The 26,310-nt window shown below is 42.1% G+C and overlaps 1 protein-coding gene across 2 annotated transcripts in view; it reads left to right on the top strand.

Annotated features, from left to right (window-relative positions):
• Positions 1 to 26,044, top strand: part of LOC146860865 (uncharacterized) — a 118,047-nt gene extending 92,003 nt beyond the window's left edge. For both annotated transcript variants that reach the window (XM_085644845.1, XM_085644846.1), the window contains 4 exons: positions 2,117 to 2,240; positions 10,599 to 10,801; positions 19,440 to 19,516; positions 25,492 to 26,044. In XM_085644845.1, the coding sequence (XP_085500971.1) occupies positions 2,120 to 2,240; positions 10,599 to 10,801; positions 19,440 to 19,448 (333 nt within the window). In that variant the 5' untranslated portion in view covers positions 2,117 to 2,119 and the 3' untranslated portion in view covers positions 19,449 to 19,516; positions 25,492 to 26,044. The remainder of the gene's footprint in view (positions 1 to 2,116; positions 2,241 to 10,598; positions 10,802 to 19,439; positions 19,517 to 25,491) is intronic.
• Positions 26,045 to 26,310: the final 266 nt, after the last annotated feature.

The raw sequence follows: 26,310 nt of genomic DNA, 5'->3' as shown, positions 1-26,310 counted from the left end.
TGAATAACATTACACTAAGTGGTTGGATGTAGTAATATATAGGACTATAGCACCAAACAGCAAGGCTGAGTCCCTTTCATATATATAAAAAGTATAACTTGAGAGAGGGAAAAAAATGGCACAATTGGCTTTCAAATTAATTGCCACATGCATAGACCCATTACATTTTTAAGTTTCATTTTCACAGTGTAAGATTTGAACCTTCAACGTTAATGAAACCTACCTTAGAGACTCATCTGAGAACAGCATGGCTAGACTAGGCACTCACTCCCATTAAGAAACAGTGAAAACAGGGAGACGGGTAGAGGGAGGCCCATTGCATATCCTCCTAGTTTGATTTTGTAGGCTATCTATCTTTATATTGTTTTATAAGCGGCCTGCATTCGTTAATTGGATTTTCTAAAAACTAGTCAAAGTTATAATTAAGGCTCCCGGTTTTCCTTTTGTATGGAATTTTACAGATAAATACAGACAAAAAAAGCTTTTTTGTGTGTATTTATTTTCAACAGTGGATAAAAACGGAAAATGGGTTGCTTTTTGAGTGATTCTAAATACCCTCTGCCATGTTTGCCAGGCCAATAGCTGAGTGGATTGATAGGTTAGGGGATTAAAAACAAAACTCATTTCATTAAAGAGGTTTAAACAACAGTAGATATGCACAAGGTTGATAATGGCATTTGCATATATTTTCATATAAGTGCATTGATTTCTCTTCTGCAGGTGTTCATATCACTGAAACCCGTAAGGCATTCAAGCATGAGTGCATATTTATTTAGATACAAATTTTGTGAAATATGCCAGTTTCACCTTCATTTTCTTAAATAACATCTAAAATAAATATGGATAAATACAGATAAAATGGGCAAAAATAAATTTGGATAAATACAGGCAGAAATGTTAAAAAAATAAATACCATAAAACCGGGACCCCTAATTGTAATTGACATTTACAAATTGAAAACCCAGTAATTACGTTTCAATTAATATAAAACCACCACTGATTCTCAACTTGCTAATATATGTTAAGCAATCACGATTTGCATTCGGTGCTTCTGATCTTTGGAAATGCCCATAGCGTACCTCGGCTTCTTCATTATAGAAGGTCACAGAGGCTTTTTGGGCATATGAGAGGAGTAAAGTATCGACATCAACTAGTAGTGGTAGCTTATCGAAGATCTTGTTGTACCACAAATGTGAACCGAGGTTCGAAACCTGGATGTGATCAATCCACCATTCACCAGATTCTTTTAAATAAAATTCAGGCTGGGTACTTTGCAACTTGCATCTCTTACTTGTAAATGGAGATTACACCCAGAGAATACTGCAGCGTGTCCAGCCTGTGGAGCAGACCAGGAGACAGTTGCCCAGCTGCTTTTTTTCTGCCCACCATTCACCATACAATTAAGATGCTGGATTGTAGCCTTTTGTATATACATTGGAATACATTTCCATAACCAAGACTTGCGTATTTGTAAGTTAGACACTGGGTCTTATGTGATCTTCTTTTTTATAGCTAAATTCCTAAAGCAATCTAGCCTATCTGTGCCAGCATACTCGCGCAAATGTCAAATGCTAAACATTGAGTAAAGGAATTGACTACAGTCACGATAGTTAAATGTTTATTTTTGTCCAGCTGAATACTAATTACAGTCTCCTAAGACATTTTGAACTTTTCAGCATAACAATTTTTTGACATTGCTTGTGTTTTAAAATTGTGTTTTATTCCAAAACTTTCTGCCTGCTCACAGATTTCATTTTACATTTACAATATTGTGGTTGTTTTACCTTAAAACATTAGCTTTATTTTACTTGATTAATATCACAATGTTTTTTATTCTGTGTTGCTTTTATGGTATGCAGGTATCATATTCACACCAAATAAGGAAATCAATTTAAATAATGTCAAGATAGGTCTAAAATCATTAAGGTGCAAGTCCATTAAAGATTAGCCTGATAGTGTGCCTCACATTTCGACTTTATGTAATGGTAAATACAAGGACACCTGACCCTTTTTTCCACAACCAATAACATTAATTTCATTTTCTATATAATATCATTACTGTGTTGTCTTCCAACTGCTATATAAGGATGTGTGAATGTTTTCAAAACTTTTGTAGAAAATGGATCCAAGCAAAATTCAAGAAATTCTCGACTATAAGATAAAAAAGCTCTATCCTACAGGCGCTACAAAGCAGGAAAAGTCAGTAATTCGTAGAAGAGCCAGCAAATTCCAAGTGTCAGGTATGTTTTAATTTATGTTTTAGCGTATAAACAAAATTTGTTTATTAAAATAATGAACATGTGATGAACCTTTTAAAAAATATGGCACTGTAATGTTAGATATTTTGAGACAGTTTAATTACAGTAACCACAATCCATTTAACATGCATGCATGTATAATGTGATGTCCAGTATAAACTTTACCTAATCATGGGCTTCAGTGGATAGGAGAAATGTCACATTAATTTGTTTGAATTGTTCTTGTTTTTCATATTAATGTATAATTCAATAGTGGTGCTAATATTACATGCAATGTATATTATACTTCACTCATGTAAGCAGAGTGGTAAAATGTAAACTAACATTTTACAGCTTCAGTAAGGCAAAATGTGTTTGGGTGCAGGTACTTTAAACAAGAGAAATGCTGCTTTTACAAAAATGGGGCATAGTTTTATGCTACATCTTTAACAATAAACTTTCAGTTTATGGAGGAAGAAGTAACATTCAGTATAGAGTGGCGGAGGATATTCAAACTATGTATTGTCCTATATGTATAGTATCTCATCCCAAGATTTATAATTTTTCATTCAGTCACAGAATTATTTGTGCATATGTCTGGTAGAGATGTCACTTTTTAGATGAGGTCTAATTAATACTGCCCTCTTCTCACTTAGGCACAAATGTTATCTTTCATAGCGGCCGATTCCGATCTCGGTCGGAAGGGCACCGAATTGGGTTCGGCAGTAGCGGATCAGATCCGGAGGCTTATTTTCCGACTGAGTCGTACACCGGTCCGGACGTCCAAATACGATGCGAACAAACACGAAATCTCCGTCCGAATCGTTTCTGGCTCCGAACCGCTCCGTACGACTCGGTCGCAAGCAAACTGTGCTGCGCAATGGAGACGTTTTACAACCGAGCTAGTACGATGCTCGATCCGGACAGCCAGATTGAGTCGGAGCATCCGGCTCACAAAAGCTCCCGGAGACGGACCTCGGGGGTCCGCGTCGGACCCCCGGTCACCCGCAGCCCTATGACTCGGACACAGGGGGAGATCCATGGGTCTCCCCAACACAGGCATATACGGTGCGGATGGCACCAACGTGTACCCACTGTAGGGGTCGCACTTGTGCGCGACGTACCAATTCAGTCAATGGGAGCCCACGTACGCGTCGTACGACCGACTCCCATTGACTTCTATGGGAGTCCGACCGAACCTAGTCCGACAGCATACGGCCGCATCGTACTCGCTTGGTCGGACTGCAGGAGTCCGGCTCGGTCAGAAAATACTCCAGGTCCGGCTCGGTTGGAGAGCTTTCCGACACAGATCGGAATCGGCCCCATAATGTTGATATGTTATATCTTTTATCAAGAGCTCTGTTACAATTGGGGCCAGGACTGTGTTGTATAAGAAATTTCAGTTTGATTGAAAACACGAAGATACCGTACTTTTCAGTACTTATTCCTCAGTATAAAGTTGAGTCTTCGTATGTAGCACCTTACATTTTTTCCTATCTTCTGACGCTCTGTGTGCACTGATAGACAAATCAGTGGATTGGGGCCCTCATCCCTGCCAATCATCAAAAACTGTTACAGCCACATGATTTATTAGACATTCATAAATTGAACTGGAATTACCACAAATGGTTTTAGGCTGCCAAAGAAGTAATAGGAATTGAAAGTCCTGTTGACAATTAATGGGACCATAGAGGCACTAATGATTGGTACTGCACACCATCCAAAAGTCTATGTTTATGCAATTCCTAACGTTCTGCAGTTGCCACTTTGATCTGCTAGGTTCAGTGGATGTCACAGGGCTATAGGTTGCACTAGTTAACATAAATTGTTATCCCTGGCAAGTCCTTCTCTATTTATTGACCCTAAATAGTTAGTAGTCATCTGAGTGCATTGAATGTTTGGGAATTTAAAAAATCTGGATAAGACAGAGTTTCTGTGATGTGAAGATTTCCAAATATTACCTTAAACACCTGAGTGGTGAAAATTCCTTCCATGGCCGGGACAATCAATGTTCTACAGATGACCTCTAATAGAACATACAGTCAGAGACTTTGTCAGTTGGTAGATATTGTTTATCACCCCACACAGAAGAGTTCTGTTACTGAGATCACATATATAATATGAGGCAGTATGTCCATTGGCAGGAGACAGATGTTTAGTACGAAGAGCTACAAATTGTAATGCAGATGATGCCATCTCTGGGGAAGCCAGGGTTCTATGTCTGATGTCCTTTGGTGTGTTCCTTATTTCCCATGCCCAAACTCGCTTGCAACAAATGCTTGAGTTCGTACAGCATTGGCACGTGTAACAATAAAGACTATTACAGTCAGGGTTGTGATTGCCTCTCTTTTGGACAAATATGGCACAATTATTGCTAGGTGACTTCCAGACCTCGTTTTCCATAAAAAAATCATGATTATGAATATATCCTCTGAGACTGGGGCGTTTCCATTCAGATTCTAGTCACTATGGGTTGCGTGTATGTCCTTGGAACTTATTATGGAAGTTAATTCTCGGGGCATTTCTTTTTTGGGAGTTTTATATAGCACACACTTATCCCGAACGTATCAGAGTGTTTTACATGAGCATCAGTTGTATTACGTCACCGATCTCCCGACGCGACTCCGGGAGCAACGCTTGCCTCCAGCTTTATTTTTACACGGAACCTTGGCAGTCCCTCTGCCAGCGCTGTGGACTCTGCGCATTTTAAAAACAAGTACTGCACGCTCCTACCTGCCTGCACTCCCGAGCGCCTTCCACTCCTCGCTCTCCTCCTTTGCCGGCTGGTCACTGGAGCGGGGTGGGTGAGCTCGCCATCTTGGTCGCTCTGGGGTTGACGGTGCAGTCTCTTGGTCCCCTGGCTGGTATATCTGTTGCCTGGCTACCCTTTCGGCCAGCTTGATTGACGTCACCGATCTCCCGACGCGACTCCGGGAGCAACGCTTGCCTCCAGCTTTATTTTTACACGGAACCTTGGCAGTCCCTCTGCCAGCGCTGTGGACTCTGCGCTTTTTAAAAACAAGTACTGCACGCTCCTACCTGCCTGCACTCCCGAGCGCCTTCCACTCCTCGCTCTCCTCCTTTGCCGGCTGGTCACTGGAGCGGGGTGGGTGAGCTCGCCATCTTGGTCGCTCTGGGGTTGGCGGTGCAGTCTCTTGGTCCCTCCCCCCCTGGCTGGTATATCTGTTGCCTGGCTACCCTTTCGGCCAGCTTGATTGACGTCACCGATCTCCCGACGCGACTCCGGGAGCAACGCTTTCCTCCAGCTTTATTTTTACACGGAACCTTGGCAGTCCCTCTGCCAGCGCTGTGGACTCTGCGCTTTTTAAAAACAAGTACTGCACGCTCCTACCTGCCTGCACTCCCGAGCGCCTTCCACTCCTCGCTCTCCTCCTTTGCCGGCTGGTCACTGGAGCGGGTTGGGTGAGCTCGCCATCTTGGTCGCTCTGGGGTTGGCGGTGCAGTCTCTTGGTCCCTCCCCCCCTGGCTGGTATATCTGTTGCCTGGCTACCCTTTCGGCCAGCTTGATTGACGTCACCGATCTCCCGACGCGACTCCGGGAGCAACGCTTGCCTCCAGCTTTATTTTTACACGGAACCTTGGCAGTCCCTCTGCCAGCGCTGTGGACTCTGCGCATTTTAAAAACAAGTACTGCACGCTCCTACCTGCCTGCACTCCCGAGCGCCTTCCACTCCTCGCTCTCCTCCTTTGCCGGCTGGTCACTGGAGCGGGGTGGGTGAGCTCGCCATCTTGGTCGCTCTGGGGTTGGCGGTGCAGTCTCTTGGTCCCTCCCCCCCTGGCTGGTATATCTGTTGCCTGGCTACTCTTTCGGCCAGCTTGATTGACGTCACCGATCTCCCGACGCGACTCCGGGAGCAACGCTTGCCTCCAGCTTTATTTTTACACGGAACCTTGGCAGTCCCTCTGCCAGCGCTGTGGACTCTGCGCATTTTAAAAACAAGTACTGCACGCTCCTACCTGCCTGCACTCCCGAGCGCCTTCCACTCCTCGCTCTCCTCCTTTGCCGGCTGGTCACTGGAGCGGGGTGGGTGAGCTCGCCATCTTGGTCGCTCTGGGGTTGGCGGTGCAGTCTCTTGGTCCCTCCCCCCCTGGCTGGTATATCTGTTGCCTGGCTACCCTTTCGGCCAGCTTGATTGACGTCACCGATCTCCCGACGCGACTCCGGGAGCAACGCTTGCCTCCAGCTTTATTTTTACACGGAACCTTGGCAGTCCCTCTGCCAGCGCTGTGGACTCTGCGCTTTTTAAAAACAAGTACTGCACGCTCCTACCTGCCTGCACTCCCGAGCGCCTTCCACTCCTCGCTCTCCTCCTTTGCCGGCTGGTCACTGGAGCGGGGTGGGTGAGCTCGCCATCTTGGTCGCTCTGGGGTTGGCGGTGCAGTCTCTTGGTCCCTCCCCCCCTGGCTGGTATATCTGTTGCCTGGCTACCCTTTCGGCCAGCTTGATTGACGTCACCGATCTCCCGACGCGACTCCGGGAGCAACGCTTGCCTCCAGCTTTATTTTTACACGGAACCTTGGCAGTCCCTCTGCCAGCGCTGTGGACTCTGCGCATTTTAAAAACAAGTACTGCACGCTCCTACCTGCCTGCACTCCCGAGCGCCTTCCACTCCTCGCTCTCCTCCTTTGCCGGCTGGTCGCTGGGGCGGGGTGGGTGGGCTCGCCATCTTGGTCGCTCTGGGGTTGGCGGTGCAGTCTCTTGGTCCCTCCACCCCCTGCCACGCCCTGTCTCTGTCATTGGTGCCTATAACATGCCCCTTTTTTCTCGGCCGCGCAGCGGACGAGCACAGCGGGCGCGACGAAGGCGCGCCGAAGTTAAGCCCGTCTGCGCCCGTCCGCGACGGGCCGGGACCAGTGGCCATGGACTCTGCCTCTCTGCAGGTGTACACCTCCGCTCAACTGCACTCCTGTAAACTTGTTCAGCCTCTTGCACCCTCACTGCTGCTGCACTTGGACTCGCTTGGTATTTTAGTTCCAGACCCCCTCTCTTTGCTAAATCCCTTTGTACCGGCGGTTTCTATCTCTCCCAATTCTGCCTCTGCCCTCTTAATTAACACTCGGTCAGCTGTGAAACATCAATTGGAATTATTTAACCTTTTGCACACTGAGTCCCCAGATTTTCTTTTTCTTACTGAAACTTGGTTTTCGTCCGACTCTCTTCCTGACGTCCTGGCCATTCTCCCCTCCTCCTATTACGCCCTCCGGTCGGATCGCCCTGACGGCAAGATGGGAGGCGGTGTGGCCATGATAGTTCGTTCCAGCTTACAGTTTCAGCTTCTCCCTCACTCACCTATACCCAATGTGGATTTTCTGGTTGCTCGTTCACTTAATCTCCCTGCTCCTCTCACGGTTGTCCTTATGTACCGCCCTCCCCAGCACATGCCCCTGTTCGTTGCCACCCTTCAGGAACTCCTTGCAACACTTGTGGTTAATAATTCCTCGGTTCTCCTGTTGGGGGACTTTAATTTCTGGCCGGGTGACGCTAAGGAGGACTTGTCCTCCATGGATTTCTCGGCTACTCTTCAGTGTCTTCAGCTACTCATCCCCATGTCGCTGGCCCTACCCATGTCCAGGGTCATACACTTGACCAGATTTGGTCTTTAAGTTGCACGCTCTCTCCCCCTAGCATTTCTCCCTGCATCTGGTCTGACCACTCTCTTATTTCCTTTTCCATCATTCTTGGTGCTCCCGACAGGCCCTCCCTACCCAAAAACCTTGTTGTTCGAAAGTGGAATCGGGTCGACCTCAACTCTCTTTCTCTCTCTCTTGCTTCTTCTACTCCTGATCTTTCTGAACTCTCTTTGGATTCCCAAACTGAAGCGCTTAACACCTGGCTGTCCTCTTCTTGCGACCAGGTCGCCCCGCTTGGGAAAACTAAGGCCGTTCGTCCCTATGACGCTCATAAGTGGTTTAATACCGAGCTCAAAGCGTTGAAATTAGATCTGAGACGCTCTGAGCGTCATTGGAGACGAAATTACTGCCCCGTTCTTCGGGCTCAATATAAACATCTTCTCCTGGAATACAAGCGGGCCGTCCTCCTGGCCAAAACAAATTACTTTTCTGAGAAAGTGGCTCTCTCTGCCAATAAATCCAAGGAGATTTTCTCCTTGGTCAAAGATCTGGCTTTCTCGAATCGTACCAACTCCACTCTTATCCCTTCTCAAGACCTCTGCTCTTCGCTTAATGAATTCTTCATCGAGAAGATCATTAAGATTAAAGCTAACATCCCTCTGCTCTCTCCCCCTACCCCTACTTCCTCTTTTTCGGTTCTTTCTTCTTCTTTTGATTCTTTTCCCCCTATTTCTTTGGACACATTTCTCACTTTGCTCGTTAAGATCAAGTCAGGCTCTCCAGCCGACTGCGCTCCGGCCCAGATTTTAAGGGCTCTATTTACTAATTGTCCCTCTCCCCCTCTTTCTTTCCTCAATGCTTCTCTTGCCTTGGGCTCAGTCCCCTCTTTCTTCAAATCCGCTATTGTTCTGCCCATCTTAAAAAAACCTGGCCTTGACCCTTCACTTCCCTCTAATTTCAGGCCTATTTCCCTTCTTCCCTATCTTGGCAAGGTCTTAGAGAGCTATGTCACCTCTTGCCTCTCTGCTTACATTGAGGAGAACCATGTCCTGGCCTCTCATCAGGCAGGTTTCCGTCGAGGCCACTCCACTGAGTCAGTGGTTTTGGCTGTCCTCGATGAGCTGAAACTTAAGGCTGACTCCTCTCTTCCTCAAGCCCTGGTTCTCCTTGATCTATCCGCTGCGTTTGACACGGTCGACCATTCCATCCTTCTTGACCGTGTCAGCGCGGCGGGCATTCAGGGCCTTGCTTTCTCTTGGCTTGCCTCCTTTCTCTCTGGCCGCTCTCAGGCTGTTCACTTGTCTGGTTTCTCTGCTCCCCCCCGCTTGGTTTCCTGTGGTGTTCCCCAAGGCTCCTCTCTTTCTCCTCTGCTATTTAATCTATACATTTACCCTCTTATCTCTTCTCTTCTTGCTCAGGGGGTCTCCGTGTACAATTACGCCGACGACCTCCAGCTTGTCTTTGATCTTTCCTCTTCACCTCTGTCTTTTTCTAAATTTCGCTCTACTTTGGTCTTTATCTCGGATTGGATGAGCTCCAACCATCTCAAGCTTAACCCGGACAAGACCGAGTTGGTCTTGACGGGCGGCTCTTCCAGTCCTTGGTCCTCTGCTTTTTGGCCCTCCTCTTTTGGCCCTCTTCCCACTCCCGTCTCTTCAGTCAGAACTCTGGGTATTCAGGTCAGTCATGATCTCTCCATGCATGCACAAATCAGCTCTGTTGTTTCCTCTTGCTTTATATCCCTTCGGCTTATTCGAAAGATCTCCCGCTTCTTTTCTTCAGATGCACTCAAAATCATCATCACGGCTCTGATTACCTCCCGTCTTGACTACGGGAATAGCTTGTACGTGGGCATTCCAGCCTACGAATCTCGCCGCTTGCAAGCTATTCAGAACCAGGCCGCCCGTCTCATCTTTTACCTTCCCAAAACCCATCATATCACTCCCGTTCTCAGGTCTCTTCACTGGCTCCCTGTCCTTCAGCGATCTCTTTTCAAAATGGGTTGTCTGGTTTTCTTGGCTCTTGCCCGATCTGCCCCTGCATTCATATGTTCCCTTATTTCTTTTCACACCCCGGCTCGTACTCTTCGCTCCTCTTCTTTGGCCCTTCTTAATGTCCCCCGTTTCCGCAAAACCAGAACTGGAGGCACACGCTTTTCTGTTTTGGCCCCCCGTTTCTGGAATAGTCTTCCCCTTTCCATGCGATCCATTCCCATTTACTCCCATTTTCGTAAATCTTTGAAAACTTTTCTGTTCTCTCAGGCGTACTCCGGCTAACTCCTTCGGTCTGTTTCTGTGACTGTTGCTCTTGCTACCAGCGCCAGGAAGCCGCTTGGCCGCAGTGCGCTTAATCAAATACTTTTTTTCATTTCATTTCATTTCATTTCATTACAGACGGACACAATCATTTTGTGCGGCATGGGGAGATTAAGTGAGTTGCCCAGAATCATGGTACAATTGAGCGTCCCTTGCCGAGACTCAAACCTGGTTCCCCAGCATTTAGGAAGCAGGAAAAACAATTGTGATTTTTAAATACTTCCCCCCCCCCCCATATCAACAAAGATCTAGACACAATGATTCTGTATCTTACGTCTGCTTTTCAAAATATTTTATATTATTTTCGATGTTTGTGAATGTTGGGGAGGATGCCAATAGAATTACTGCTATTTAAATATAACTTTTCCTTTTGTGTTAAATGTTCGCTTTCCTAAGTCAAAATTTCATCCAAAACAAGTTGACATAATTGTTTATATTTTTGTTCTTGATACAGGAGCTGAAATTTATCGCCAAATCATTGAAAAAGATGGTCGAAAAAGAAAGGCAAAGGTTGTTTCTAGCACAGAAGAAGCAAATGAGATTTTTATAAAATTTCATGCCAGTGCTCTAGGTGCACACTGTGGTATTGTTAAAACCCGTGACTCTATTTCCCAACGTTACTACTGGCCAAGTATGAATGTGGATATTTACAAATGGGTAATCATTTATTTTATTATTTATGTGACATAGCAATAGTAATGTTACCTGTCAATCCAAATATTTTCAAGTACTGAAGAGTCACTTGTCCATCTGTTTTTTCACCAGTGGTCATACCCTCTCATACAAGAGTGGGTATGGGGTGAAGTGTTTCTTGTCTACATAATTATTTACCCAGATTCCATTAATCGAAATGCTGCATATCAATCCTGTATCAGTTAGTTCATAATTTATAACCTCTATATTTTGAAGGTCATTTTTAGGTCTCGCCTAGCTATTGCGTTTACGCAATCGCAATGCGAGACTCTAGTAAGAGGGGCAATTCAAAGTTCTCCCAAAAGTGGATTGCATGGCGAGCACGCGCACAATCACGTGCATCGTGCCGCCATGCAATCCGTTTGAGGAAGCGCTTCAGCCCACTGGCGCGTGCACGTGTAGCCACAGCCTCGGCATCATACTTCAAAGGGTCCGCCCCCCCGCCTGGAATGCGCTCCCCCGCCCCCGCCACAGCATGCCGAGAGATTGTTTCCTCATGGCGCCTCTCACAACTGTCCCTCCCCCACCACAGGGCTAGTCTCACGGACGCATTGCCATCCATCTATTTCACTTTCATGCCCGTGTTCTCTTTGCCTTTCAGCACACAGCCCGCCCTCCCCCTCCGTGTTTTCTTGCAGCTTTGCCCAGATCTGAGTCTCAAACAACCAAAATAATAAGTTTGCCCTGCACGCTTTCTGCGCTTACAAAGTTAACATATGCCGCGCTCATTCCTTTTTCATCCTTCTAAGGTCGATAACATTAGCTCCATTAATTCTGCATCTAAGGATTTAAATAACCATATGTTTTCTTGCAACTTTAGGCACTTCACACACACAGCCCCACTGCTCACACACACAGGCATCAAGGCAGCAACAGAATGCTCTGAGCCCCACCAGTGTTTGCCACACACATATGCCTCTCGCGTCTCGTGTTTTCTTCCAGCCTTGGCCCGTGTTCTCTTTGTCTTTCAGCACTCAGCTTCCCCATAACCACCATTTAACTAACATCCTGCCACACTCATTGCATTTTCATCCTCGCTTTCACTTTCATGCCTGTGTTCTCTTTGCCTTTCAGCACACAGCTTCTCCGTAGCCACCATTTAACGCCCATCCTGCAGTAAACACCATTTAACTACCATCCTTAAAATAAAAGAATTGCCTCTAAGGTTTTAAGGAACCATATAAATACAAGGCAAGGCAACATACACTCCGAATGCCACTCAGAGCCACATAATTACATGCCACATAACTACAATGCACTCAATACAACAGACACTCCAAAAACCAATCAGTGCCACATAGTTACACACCACATAATTACACAGCGCTCAATGCCACATACACTTCAAATACCACTCAGCGCCACATAATTACACACCACATAATTACACTACACTCAATGCCACATGCACTCCAAATAACACTCAGTGCCAATTAATTACAATGCAAACAATGCAAGATACACTCAAAATAACACTCAATGCCACATAATTACACGCCACTAAAATCAACATACACTCCACACAAAACCACTCAGTGCCACATAATTATATTCTACATAATTGCACTCTATCTATCTATCGCCCTCACTCTCTATCTATCGGACTATTGCACTCTATCTATCTATCGCATCACCACAGTATCACTTAGCACCACCACAGCATCACTCAAGGGCACCACTACATCACTATGCGCTACCACAGCATCAATTAACGCCACAGCATCACTTGACACCACCACAACATCACTCACCGCCACCACAGTATCAATCTGTACAACCATTCAACAACAACTAGCTCTAATATGTTCTCTCAATATTTAGGCTTTATTATAAATGGCACAAAAAAAAAGATAATAGTTAACTTCTGTTCTTGGATTTTAGGCGCAATTAAATACACTAAACATAATCTTCACCAGAGTTATTAACAAAAGTTTACACGATTGCCATTATAATTTACATTAACTTTTATTTAAGTATTAATCATTTGCAAAAATTAAAAGCCATTGTTATTTGTAATATCAATACATCTATGTCACGTAAATACAACACATATTGCATTACAAATGCTATAGGTGTCACATTTGCAAAAGTTAAAACTATTGACATTGTACATGAGAAAGCTAGTAATTTCAATATTTTCAATACCAACACATAAATAAAACATTTGTCAATTTACAATACAAAAAGCTCAAACTTTCCTAATGCGAGACCTATTGCATTGCAAATGCTTGTTCTTTCTGTAATTAACAATACCGTGCTACAAAGATTACCATTGCCATCTGTGTTCTCTGTATTTGAGATAGTTGTAGTTTTGTGTAGTTGTGTTTCAAAAGTGAAACCATGTTCATTTCATGAAAATTGCACACTTTGTCTCAAAACATACTATTGTAAATCTTTAACTTTCTTGCCTTCTTCAGAAATGATATGATAGTTTTGCTGATATTATTTTTTGCTTTTTGGTTCTGGTTTGTTAGTGTTACTATATGTTTATCTACAGTTACTAATTTATACACTACAGTTGGACAGATTTTGAAGCTTTGAGAAGGGCTGCAATGTCTGGTGTCAAACTAGGAGCGGAGTTATACATCAACAATGGAAAGTTGCTGGGCACTTACTGAATACTATGTGCATACTCAAATACTGTCACTGTATGGATTGATCCAGAAATATATTTCTTTAAATGCAAGAGGTTACATATACCATTTGAGTTGATGGCCTTAGTTTCCATTGCCCAGTTCTCTATAACTTCCGTTGCACCCACAATTCCAAGTGCCAGTGTGTTTTGGAATTGTGGTCCATCCTGTCTACTCACTCGTGCCTTCTGTATCCTTCCTCTAAGGCATGTGCAATTCCACTCTGTGATTTAGTTTGACATATAGGGCCTGGTTATGATGGCGGTGGGACCGCCACCATCAGGATGTCATTGGCTGTCTAACCGCCATCCAGCCCATTGATCCGTTCACCACATTAGGATGCAGACGGTCGGAGCTCGTCTGTCGGGGGAAAGACTGCCTGTCCGACAGAATCAAGGATCCCGTCAGGGTGGTGGTCGGACTCCTGCTCAGGCCCCGCTTCAGGGATTATGATGTCCCTTTCATGGCTGTTCACCCGCCATGAAAAGGCAGGTGGAAAGTTACTATAGGGGGCCCTAGCATGGCCCCCTTCTCTCCTGGCACTCTCTATAGGCCCTGCACGGATGTTTTAAATGTGTTGCAGTGTGTGTTGCAGCACACGCCGCAATACAATATATACACTGTGACCGCCATGTAGGCGGTCACATTGTAATGCGGGCAGCGGGACGCCGACTTCTAGTTGGACAGTCCATCTTTCGCCACGGTGCTGATCAGACTTGTGATCAGGCCCATAGTTATTATTATTACCCTTCTATTTTTCCTGTTGCCTCTGGGGTGGGCATTCTTGGGTCATAACATTTATACTACATCATTTCAGGCTGTGAGACACTAGACCACAGTACTTTCTTGGAGCTACAAGGGCTGTTGGAAACTACTCCACCCAGCTTCCACTTAAACAGATTCTTTATTATAGGCAGAACAGAACAAGCTCTACCACCACCACCCTCCAGATGAAGGGAAAAAAATATCTGTTCTCCCTCTACCCTCGACTGTGCCTCCATGTTAAAGATATAAAAATCTCTTCACACAATTACTTCCTCAAAGAATATGTTAAACTTTCATTTTTTAAGCCAGATTTTCCCTTCAAAGGGAAATAAAACATTCTGATATGGATTTACTTTTCATAGATCTGTGAGTTATTCCACATCGTGGCAGCAACAACGTACAATTCTTGTAAAATCATTAGGGTTGATGGTGACCAGAATCATTATCTCTGGGGCTGTCATCTCCCAGCGGAGTTAATGCAATATGTTAATAAAGCCTATTGTAGTCTTTTGCTCTGCCGAAGGGAGTAGTTGACTCACATCTTGCGTTTGTCCATTTTGGTGTATCCTTCTGCTTCCCATCAAGTGTTTGCATTTCATATTGTTATGACTTGTTATACATCTTAAAATTACACTGAATCATAGGTGTTCAAGTTTTCTCAATGATGTATCATATAGAGACTTTAATTAATGAATCAGGTATTTGAGACCTTATTAAATTTTTAAATACAGGATGAATTTATGTAAATACAAACTGATAACTTAAGGGGGAGAAATATGAAATAGGCTAAGATTTGTATTTTGCACTTCAGCAATTTGGCATAGTGCATTTGGTGTACATTTCTATTTTGTATACACAGTCAAGTGAACTCTCGGCGCAACCATCTCATAAAACAGGTGCAGCATGCACTCATTGACTGGTATTTATTGATGCTTATCTGCTCTGATCATGAAGAGTTGGATTACAGAATATATCCATACTTTACTTGTCAGAGTAGAAAAATGTGTTTCTTTATCTGTGACTGCTTTTATTAAATGTGATTTAAAAGGGCAATTGAAATATCTTTTGATTAAAGCACTTAGAAATGGTTTATGTGTTGAATAACATGTTATATACTAGGCAATCATTATTATTGTGAATAAGACAGCTGTACAATACAAAAATGTTGAATTTTGATTGGCTTCTATATAGTTGACATATACCTATGAGATTTAAAGCTAGTATCTAACACAACACTCATTACAATATGGAGACACATTTAACTACACTATCTTACTGTAACCGGCCCCTGTATTCATTTCAATTTTTATTGTTTGATTAATTATAATCTTACAATATATCGTGACAATAATTCCTATTTTAATGAATATATTATTGATAAAAGTCTGGTTTAAAAATTGATAAAAACAGACATTTAATAGATTAATCAAAATCTTCCTTGTAGTTAAATATAGCAACACTTAATAGTTCAGACTTCATAATACAAATTTATATGTTTTATACTTCCTATATTACATCTCAAAATAATCGGAAATTAATCTTGCTTGTCTGATTCCCTTCTTACTGTTAATAAAACTTTACAAAAGCTGAGTTCAGTGCTATGTCATCTGAATGTAGACATCCTATCAGTGCCTGTCTACAGGTCCATATTCATTGGGAATTAAAATGCAACTGAAGTATAGATTTTCTTTCATCTTTAAGTTTGGGATAAATACACAGAAAATGAATAATGTTCTCTTCTCCCGTTTTGCATAAGCGACAGGGCATCAATTCCATTGATTGAAGCCAAGGTATTACGGGACATAAGCATGTGAAGACGCCAAAACAAGCTTTTATAAAAATATTTTTTTGCTTCAAAGACCAAGGAGTTTCTAAATATGTTTGGACTCTTGCTTTTGTATAACCATTCATTAATGACCATGCATGCATTCTTTTTGCAAGAGAATCTTTATCAATATACGGGAAATAACCTTAACAACATGGTCAAAACAGTGCAATACATTCACATAGCTGCTTTTACAAGGCAAGGAATAGTGTGATTTACTATTCCAACACCTTCCCTACTGTACGTAGGCTGGAGTTGGAATAGTAAATCATACTATTTCTAAGTCCAGCACCATACAGCGCAAGTCGTTGTAACGACTTGCATTGTAAACACAGCGATGTAATGTACCGCGATCAAAATGATTGCGTGGTAACATCATACATCCTCAATATATAGTGATCGATGTTTTGCTATTTCATTATTCGATTTTTTTTAATGAATCTGTAGTTATTGGCATATCCCAGATCCTGTATGTTGAACATTCATCTAAAGCAGCTTGTAAATATTTCCAGAATTGAAAATTCTGATTTGTTTTTATTTCCTGTCATAACCGATTGGACATTTGATTTAAATTATCCATTTTAATTCTTTTCCATACTTTTATGAATTAGCCTTTTCGTGCAATTAGCTGTTTAATTAGCATGAATTCCAATCTAATCTGTGCACACAATTCATTATGTGGAAGACGAAAAAGTGATTTGCAGATTTTTGTCACAGCATTATTGATGATTATAGAGTCTTTTCCACACAGTGCTTCGCTTCTATACGTTAACGTTGACACTTGTTTTGCTGATATTACTTTTAATAGCGGTTGGTAAGTCAGCCCTCCTAGTGACTTCTGCAAGGTTCAAAATGCTGTCAGTAGGGTGTTAGCTCTCCTTTGCATATCAACAATGTGGATAAAATGATCCTTTATCGTCGAATATTACTCCCAGATATTGGTATGAACTTCCTAATGGCAAGTTTTGAAGGAACCATTTATGCTTATACTTTGACCATAGGTTTTTGTTAACCTCCATAATTTTTGTCTTGGTGTGGTTTATAACCATATCATTCACTTGGCAGTACCTTGATATCCTATTTATCAGGTGCTGTAGCCCAACCTTTGTTTGGCTAAATAGGAAAACATAATCTGCATATAACAGATTTGATATCTGAGTACTAGCTAATTTTGGTGTGTGGGCATTCACTTCATCCATTGCTTGTGTTAGGTCAGCTAGAAACAGATTAAAAAGCAATGGGGCCAAAACACACCCTTGGTTTAGGCCCATGGAAGTTGGAAATTTCTTCAATACATATGAGCCATCACCCATCCGAACTGTAGCCCAGGTCTTTGAATAGAGTAGTTGGATCGATATTGCTTCCAGAAGCCCACAAATTGGGGATATTGCCATATACATGCAAAGTAGGGAACATTCCTCATCTTCTAGAAATCCAGTCCTGCAAGCCTTAATGGAAAGCCTTAAAAGGGTTATCCCACCCAGAGTTCTATTTTTTCACCTCCCATTCGAGCCACTACATTCCTGTGCTTTGAAGTTTCTCGCATGGAGAGTAGCTTCCCCACAGCTATAACCTCACTAAGGCATATAAGGGACCTCTAGGTTCTCACTACTAAGCATTACTGTGAGGGTACTCTCGCTGATCTACAGGCTAAAGTTGGTCAAAGAGTATTGAGAACATTGAGACATTATATCATACAGTAACTAGCCAGTGGTTTGGTCAGTACTGCTTTGTCTATAAAGAGCATATATATCTATAATATCACATGCTATAAATATAAAATGTTACTGGCTCTGACGCATCTGTTCATAGTTTGTATTGCTGTAGATGCACATGCACCCACCCTCCTCCTCAGTGTCAGTGTCTAGTACCACATCTCTGTAATACTCACATTTACTACTTTTATACACTATTCTCATGGTCACCGAATTCTACAAAACCACCACTCTGTCCTTACACTCACCAACCATGCCAAAAACAATCTAACATATCAGTGGTGCCGATGCACATTTCCAGCTAAAGGAGAAGTCAAAGGGTACCTTTTTACTCAAATCAACTTCTTATAATAAACAGTCATGCTTTGTTAGAGGATAACATAATTGGGTGGAGTTTGCAGAGCATGTGAATCCACATCTCAAAATGTATTTGACAGCATGATTAAATTATTGATAGTGGAAGTAATGTATGCTCATTTTTGTGAAAACTAGACATTTATTAGAATGCATTTCAGTAGTGCAAAATGTCAAAGCCCTGTCAACCCCAGAAAACACACATATGCTTCAAAATTCATCTAACCTTCATCCAGGGAAGTGCCATGAACAATAAACCATCTATTTAGAAATGTTATCAATTTCACCCTTAATTTTAAGGATGTGATTTAGAACAGCAACATGTTATAATAAGTAGAGCACACCCAGGTAGCTTTGCCGTATGAACTCTGACTACACCCTTGGCAATAGCTATCTGAAGTTCCCTCCCCCATGGATAATATTGCATAACTAGAACTTCTAGAGAGTGCTCTAGTGGTGGAGTTAATCTTGCGGCAGAGAATATTAATCAACTTCATTTGGCAATATGTAATGAGCGGCAACTCCTTCTGTATATTACTAAACCTACCATGCAATATTAGCATATCTCCGAATGCTTAATTAATTCAAGCAGTAAATTAGCTGACCTAGATAACTGTATTGCTTGGGGTTACTATCACAGACTGCTTTTTCCATTTGAAAGGGTGATTACAAATATGCCAGCCTCTGGGAATGCCTTATGTAGCGCTGGTGGTGCAAGTGAGGTTCTGGAGGTATAAGTTTGCAAGCAGCACTGGTTAAAAGAAAGTGGATTAAACGGGGCTGAAAACTAAAATGAACCTATAATTGTTGTGAAATCACTCTTTGAAAGTAGTTCTGTGAATAGGAACCTATCTGAGATTTCACTCTTGAACAAGCCTTCCCACTGGATTTGTATAATAAAGTGTGCAGTAGAACGTAGAAACCTTACAGAATGGGGTTTGTCCAGGGTGTGCAATCTGTTAGCCACTGGAAAGTAGATAAAGCAGCAGGTTGTTTATTATAAAAAAAAAAAGGTTGTTCATGTAGCCCGACAGGACATTCCTGAAAATCATTAATAGTTCTGTTTAACAGACGTTCTTATAAATGCTAAATAACGTTTAAAAAAAATACAATTATGTTGCATTTACTACAGAACATTATGTTACATAACTTATAGATAAAACATTTAAATGTTGGGATATCTATTGTACGTACATCATGTATACTGTATGTTTGTTACGAAAGTGCACTGTTTAAGTGCTCAAAGTGAGTGATTTTTGCAATGTCCAGAATTTAAATATTTCATTGTTTCAATATTTTTCTTTTTACAGAAGACTTAAGTGCTCTGTGTCATGTTTGTGCGGATAAGAGTTCGAAAAAGGAAAAAAAAGATGCTGTTGAAAAATGGGTAATAGATTTTGTAGTTCAACCTATTAATCCTTAATAGAATTTCTAACATAAGTTCTCTTTCGGTTTTAACAACTTGTTTAGTTTTACTTTATTAATATAGAAAGGGTACACAACATTATAAAACATTAAAAATATGACTGATGGATATATTAAGCTCTTTGACTTCATAAATACATGCAATATCCTCAAACGAATGTCCTTAAACTAATACAATTGATAGTGGACATTATATCAATGCATTCAATTAACCAGTTCATCACAAATCAGATCACTTGATATTATTGCAATAAGACTCACCCCAGATTGCTTAAAATGATCTTACTGCATAAATTATCCTTTACATACAAATTCTAAAATAGCAGTTTTCTTCATTTCATCAAGCATTTCGGGAATTGAGACTTTTCCGTTTGGCTATACTTGAAGAATGTGCTGTAATTCCTCTAAAAATATATTTCTCTAACTCTTCAGAAGCTCTACATGGCAAATCCAATGTCCCTACTAATTACATTTTGTAGTTTAATTTAAGGAGTAACACACTCTTTTGACTAATGAATGATTATACATTGCCACTAAAATTCCAAGAGGTGGAAGCTTGCCCTTCTTTGGTCCAGTCATTTGCTTGTGAGACAATTTCACTTCATTTCTGAAGGTAATAATTGATCATCTGTGGTGCTAAAAATAAGAGATTAGCGTCTATAATTAGGTTTTTGTTGGTCAAATAGTCGTGAGACCTTGGCCAAATAGTCATACTTTGCTGGGTCAGTACATGGTTTATGTGCCATAGCAAATGAATGAGCTATACAAGAGGTTTCTTAGCAAAGAATAAAGATTTGCAAAAGTGGTTTTATGTTGTCGCTGGTCAAATTTTTAGTTTTCATCAATATTCATGGATTGTGTCATAGAGGTAAGTCCAAAGTAAATGCTGGGAGATCAACCACTTTAATCAAGCACTATATTCAATTAGTACTCAAGGGCGCTGTGAGGTTCCTATGGTCTCACTTCAAATTCAGAAAATGACCAGTGAATGATTATGTTGAATCACTGGAGATGTTTTGTTTTCTAAATTGAAATGTATCTGTAGTGGCATAATAGTACATTTATCGAAAAGGCACTGTTGGCAACATCTCTTTCCAAATTTAACTTTGATGAAAGTTTTGGTGTGTGAGGCATACTTTAGGAGGAGAATCAACCAGGATGAGTCCATGCCACATGCCATCAAGTATTGTTCTTGTTGGAGAAAAATCCCTCACTTAATACAGGCCAACGCAGCCATTACTCCCTTTGAAATACCTTGGGACTGGTATGAGTCTTTACCATATAGGTGTTGCAAGAAAAAAATAAGCCTTACTGAACAACAAAACGATGTAATTTTAGGAAAATTGTGAAAACTGTATAACATAAGGTACACCTAGCACCATCTATTATGATGGATAATACTTTGCAAAGAAACACAGTAAATGGCACAGAATACATAGCGGGCCCCAGGGGGGACCAAACCATATACTAAGAAAGTGGTATAAGAATCACGACTCAAGTCAGGACCATGTCAAGAGGACATACAAGGGCTGGGGACTCATGGGACCACCCAAGGTGAGAGATTAGGAGCCCCATGGAGGTCGTGTACAGTATGGAAACATGACTGTGTTCACCGTACAAGTCTACGTGTAAGTCACAATTGGGTTTTTAAAGATTAAGGACCCAACCCAGTGAACCCTGAAGAAACCCTGTGGAAGACTGAAGTTTGAAGAGCCACTGCACCGGTGGATACCCTAGTACCCACGTTACCTACACCAGGGAAGCCGGGTGCATACGTGTGAAGTGGTGTCAGAAACAGCAGTCGAAACCCAATGGAGGACTTCAGGAAAGTGCCACTGCTGAAGGAAGAGAAAGTGTCCGGTGGAATCCAAAATTGGATTCTAGTTGAGAGGTACCTGCAAGCAGAGGGGACAGAGTCTATGTCACTCAGGAGTGACCAGGAGACTTGGAAGACGAATGCCCTCCCATGTCGGATGTTACAGGAAAATTTCCGATGACCTTGGCTCTGCAGCTGTGAGGACCAGGCGATACTGAGGAAGACCAGGAGCTGTGCATGAGCTGTCTCATAAAGGATGTCGAGTGCTGAGGGGTCGGTGTCAAGCAGGTAAGAGGGCAGTACAGGCCTCGGGAACTTTGGAAAACCACCACCTGTGTTGCAGACCCTTTCAGAGTCCGGAGGAGCTCAGGTTCAGCAGACCGGTCAACTTAGTTGCGGGGCCTGTGATTGCATGGATGTGACTCCTTCACTTCAAGGTAGATTCCCTCAGATGTCTTTGATTCCCACAGGCCTTGGAAGGTTCCTGTATGGTGCACAGGCAAAGACAATGCGGCAGACTAGAAGGGCTTGGCTCAGCAGCAAGAGAGCAGAAATGTGTCTCTGGTTGGCAGCAACCATTGTGCTGCCTGGGTCTAGAAGGTTGGCACCTGGAGGGCTCTTCCAGTGCTTCGTAATGATACCTCCAGGTGTGGTGGTATGATTCAAACATGTTTGATACAAAACATGATCGTATTAGTTGCAGCCAGTTTCGAGATGGTCATTGCGTAATTACACAGTGCCTCTCTATATGGTATATGTCTGCATCCCTGACAACCTGGGAGATTGGACTCTGAAGGCTGTGACCCTATGTATTGGAATTGAAACCTATAGCTAAAGTAAGTGGTGCTAACACCAACTTACACAGGCTGCGATGGCAGGCCAATAGTTCCGTTTTGAATGGTCTCCCATGGTTGGCTTGAGCTCATGGGGGTCCTCTGGGGTACCTTAGTACCATGTACTAGGGACTTATAAGGGTACCCCAGTATCTAATCTGGGATGTACCTAATAACTGAACATAACCATTTAGGGAAAAAGTTGATAGCCTGGGGTCCTGAGTAGCCGGATTCCAGTCAGACTAGTCAATAATACAGGCATAACGTGGGGGTAACCATAGAAGCAGATTCTACTTTTCTACGGAAAGTCTCCTACTGACTTCAGTGGGAGCCTATGTTCCGACCAACAACACTGACTCCCATTGAGAAAAGGGGTGTCTGTGGAAAAGCTTGCACCCTGTCGCAAGCAACCCATTCTGCCTGCCACACTGTGCATGGTTGTAAAGGAGGGTCCCTTGAGTACCCCCACGGGCCTCAACCAGAGGCCTCAGGGTGAAGGGGGGGCCTTCTACGGGCCCCCAAAGTCAGATTCCAACAGCCGTTTTGTGTCATACAACCCGATTCTGAAAGGCTGTCCGAATCCGACATGGTAATACGTCAGTCTGAAACGCAGTCCATGGAGCTGTACGATTCGGCTTCGACTGACTCGGAGTCTCCGAATGCCATTCAGAACCGAGTTGGACTAACCTAACTGTTACCTTTCCATCATAATCAGTCAGTCGGAGATGTTTCCGAGTCGGTCAAAAACATAGGTTCTGAAACGCTTTTGGAGATTTCAAATGCCGTTCGGATCCTTTCGGACCAACATCGTAATTAGGCTCTTAGTGTTGTGTGACAAATACGTTTGTATTCATCTGAAGGGCATGCAGGACCGTGAATCCAAGCTGTATGTCATGGAGCGACACCGAAATCCCCCTCAAAGAGGAGGATGTGAATGCATTGTCTTTCCCGAAGCCAATTCCATAAGCGCTTTTCCAGATGAAAGTCATCAGGCAAGTTTAAGAAAAAGCCATAAGAAATGGAGGAATGACTTCTTCTCCTTGCAATCACGAGGAGTCACTTGACCCCAAAGGTATTTAGAAGTTTCTGTCTAGGAACAATCCCAGCTTTATTTCCTATTTCTATACCCCATACGGCACCACAGCCACAGCTAACAGTGGGCCCGAGCGTTGATGCCACAAGCAACACCACTGATGCCGAAGGGTGAGCTTATAGTATGTTTGGACTCAGAATAGATTCTTCCACAGGATCCACAGAAGTTGAACCAATATTGTTAACTAACTTACTAAGATTCAGAAACACTTTCTAAAAACTCTGGACTACAAGAAACAATAATAATGATTCTCATGTCTATGACAACAAACCTGTTCTTAGGCCTACAAGAGGCCAGTAGTCTTCACACTTCTCCATATATTAACCTCTACTCTCCCACACCTGGCCTATCCACATAGAAATCTAACTCCTTTGCCATTGTTGTCCGTAAAGCAGCAGAAGTCCTCAACCTCCAACTACCGTCCACTAAGGTCACAACAGATGTCCTAACTGAGTTCCTGGAACCAGGCCAGACCTCGCAAGAAACTGTCTGCCATTTGAAGAGGCCCTAACTGAAACACTACTGCTTACCTGGGTGAAACCAGGATCTTGCCCATCAGCCACTAGGCAGATAGCTTGGAGACACAGGACTGCTCCAGGAAACCCACTCTTCTCCTACAGCATCAGACACTGGAGAGCCTGGTTGTTCAGGCCTCCACTGGTGGATTTAATCGAAACCTGTTTCCCACTACAGAGTCGAAGGAGTCTAAATGTATGGAGGCGATTGCCAGGCATATGTTCTTCTCAGCCCAGCCTGGCCCACAGGTCCGTTAAATCCAGTTGACTCCTAGGAAGATATTCACATGCTTTGTGGGGCATGTTGGATCAAATTCTGACAGCAGTACCATGTGATCTTTGAAAAAACCTACTGTGATTTATAAATGATGACTAAAAAGCAGCAAAATTAGTCATCTGCTTGGCCATGGACACCACCAATTGTTTTGGTAGGGTAGTCAGGATAAGTGTGGTGCTTCAAGGCTGCACTTGGATTCACTCCATGGATTTTTCAAGTGACATACTAATCAAAATAGATAAAAATATTATCAAGACTGAATCATGATATAAATGTAAAAAAATAAATGGCACACTAATGAACTGTGGAGGACTAGAGAAGAACCGTAGGGGTATCAATCTATGACACATACCAGTATAGTTGCTTCCTGATGCAGTGTGGTTATTGTCTCTTCTTCAGTCAGTAGTACCCAGTATCACACCTCTATTTGTTCCTCAGGTCAATCTATTTACAGACAGCTTGAGTAGACTTGAAAAAGGGGTATAACCTTTAGCCAGTCTCCTCCAGTTTGATGTATCTGAGGCAGAACAGAGCTCTTCAAAATCAATATTTTAACTTTGGTACAGGAATAATTAACATTTTCACATAACTATCTGTAAACCTTTTGAAGACATAATTAGATGTACCTATCTAACAGGCTCACAGATAGTTGCTCCAGTTTATCTTGTATTATTTGCTTCTATTAGTTTTGCAGAAAGCCTTTTCTCATTATGACAGGTAAATCAATGTATTTGGTTTAGAAAACCACATTTGGTTTACATAGCTTTATTGAGTATGTGTATAGGTTATTCGCCAAGCTTTCTGCAGATAAGATTAGCTCTAGTTTAGATATAAATACTTGTGAAGAGTTGATTGAAGTCTATTTCAGAGTCTAATGTAATGAAGCCTTTTCAATTATCCATTGCATCTGATTTGAAGCATTAGTCTGCGCCCGAGTCTTACATACTCTAGACTGAGGGCAAGATATCGCTTCGGGACCCGAGAGTAGTACTCACCTGTAGCATTCATTCTCTTAACACATAGACTTAATTTTATTAACAGCCTGTTGTCCGTATGCCATGATTAATACTTAAAACAGACATAAAAAGTAATTTTGCCAATGAGGGATGCTACATCACAATATCCTCTTGTGGTGACATCACCAGTTGACATTGAAAGACTGCTAGCATATCTTGTGGCCATTGAAATTATTTTTCAAGCCAATTAAGATTTTGAGTATAAGTAGCATTATTTTTCAATGTAGTTATTCATCTGTGGGAAATTCCTAGCACAGAGAGAGGGATAGTGTGTGTGCTTCATTTCTTGAATTACCATTTTAAACGTCTGTGGACACTATTAAAATGTAAGCATGCATCAGTGAAAGAAATGAATGTTTCATTCCAATTTGTTTTTTTTCGTTTCAGATTGCTTGTGATGTTTGCAAACTTAAGTTCCACTTGGCCTGTATTGATACACATCAAGTGCCAGTCGATGAAAAGAATTTAACTTTCCTGTGTTACAGATGTTATAACAAAGCCCAGAATGCTTTCTAACAAGCAAATATTAAATATGTTTAGTTTTGACTAACAGACAACAGAATATTTGATTGTATACATGTTATAAGAAAATGGCAGTATTTATTTTGCATTATACTATAGACACCAGAATATGTGAAGTTAAACATATTGTAAAAAATAAGAAATATATATATTTGTTTATATAAAGTAAACCAGTGTGAATTTCAATAAGCTATAACAATTATTTATGTATGTATATTCCTTTGTACTTTTGATACCACAATGTTTAACTTTGTATTTAAGAAGAGATGATATATTTAGCTTTTTCCAACAGACACTGCTATGTATGATTGTGTATATGTTACAGTAAATATATTTATTTTGCTTTGCGCAGCAGATTCAATAAATAGTGAGTGTGCATGTGTTATAAGTAATAATTAATAAAAATATAATTTATTTAGTACTATTCAGTGATTTTTGTTGCTCTTGTGTGTATGTATGCATACAGTAATTATGTAGCTCCAATGTTGCCTAAAGGCAGCCGTGCAGAGTGTAAAATCAAAGGCAAAAATATTGTCAACAAATGAAGGGATATTGGTTCTGAAAAAAGGGGAGTACATTTTTGTTATGATGTAGTGTAATATCAAAAGGCGTTTCTTCAGCAGTTCCCCAAATTGGAGTAGGATTCCTAAGGATATCTGAAGGTATCAAGCAGTTGAGGGAAGG

The sequence above is a fragment of the Triturus cristatus genome, chromosome 3_1, assembly GCF_964204655.1.
Source record: "Triturus cristatus chromosome 3_1, aTriCri1.1, whole genome shotgun sequence".
Lineage (NCBI taxonomy): Eukaryota > Metazoa > Chordata > Amphibia > Caudata > Salamandridae > Triturus > Triturus cristatus.
This window is presented reverse-complemented; position numbering and strand designations above follow the sequence as displayed.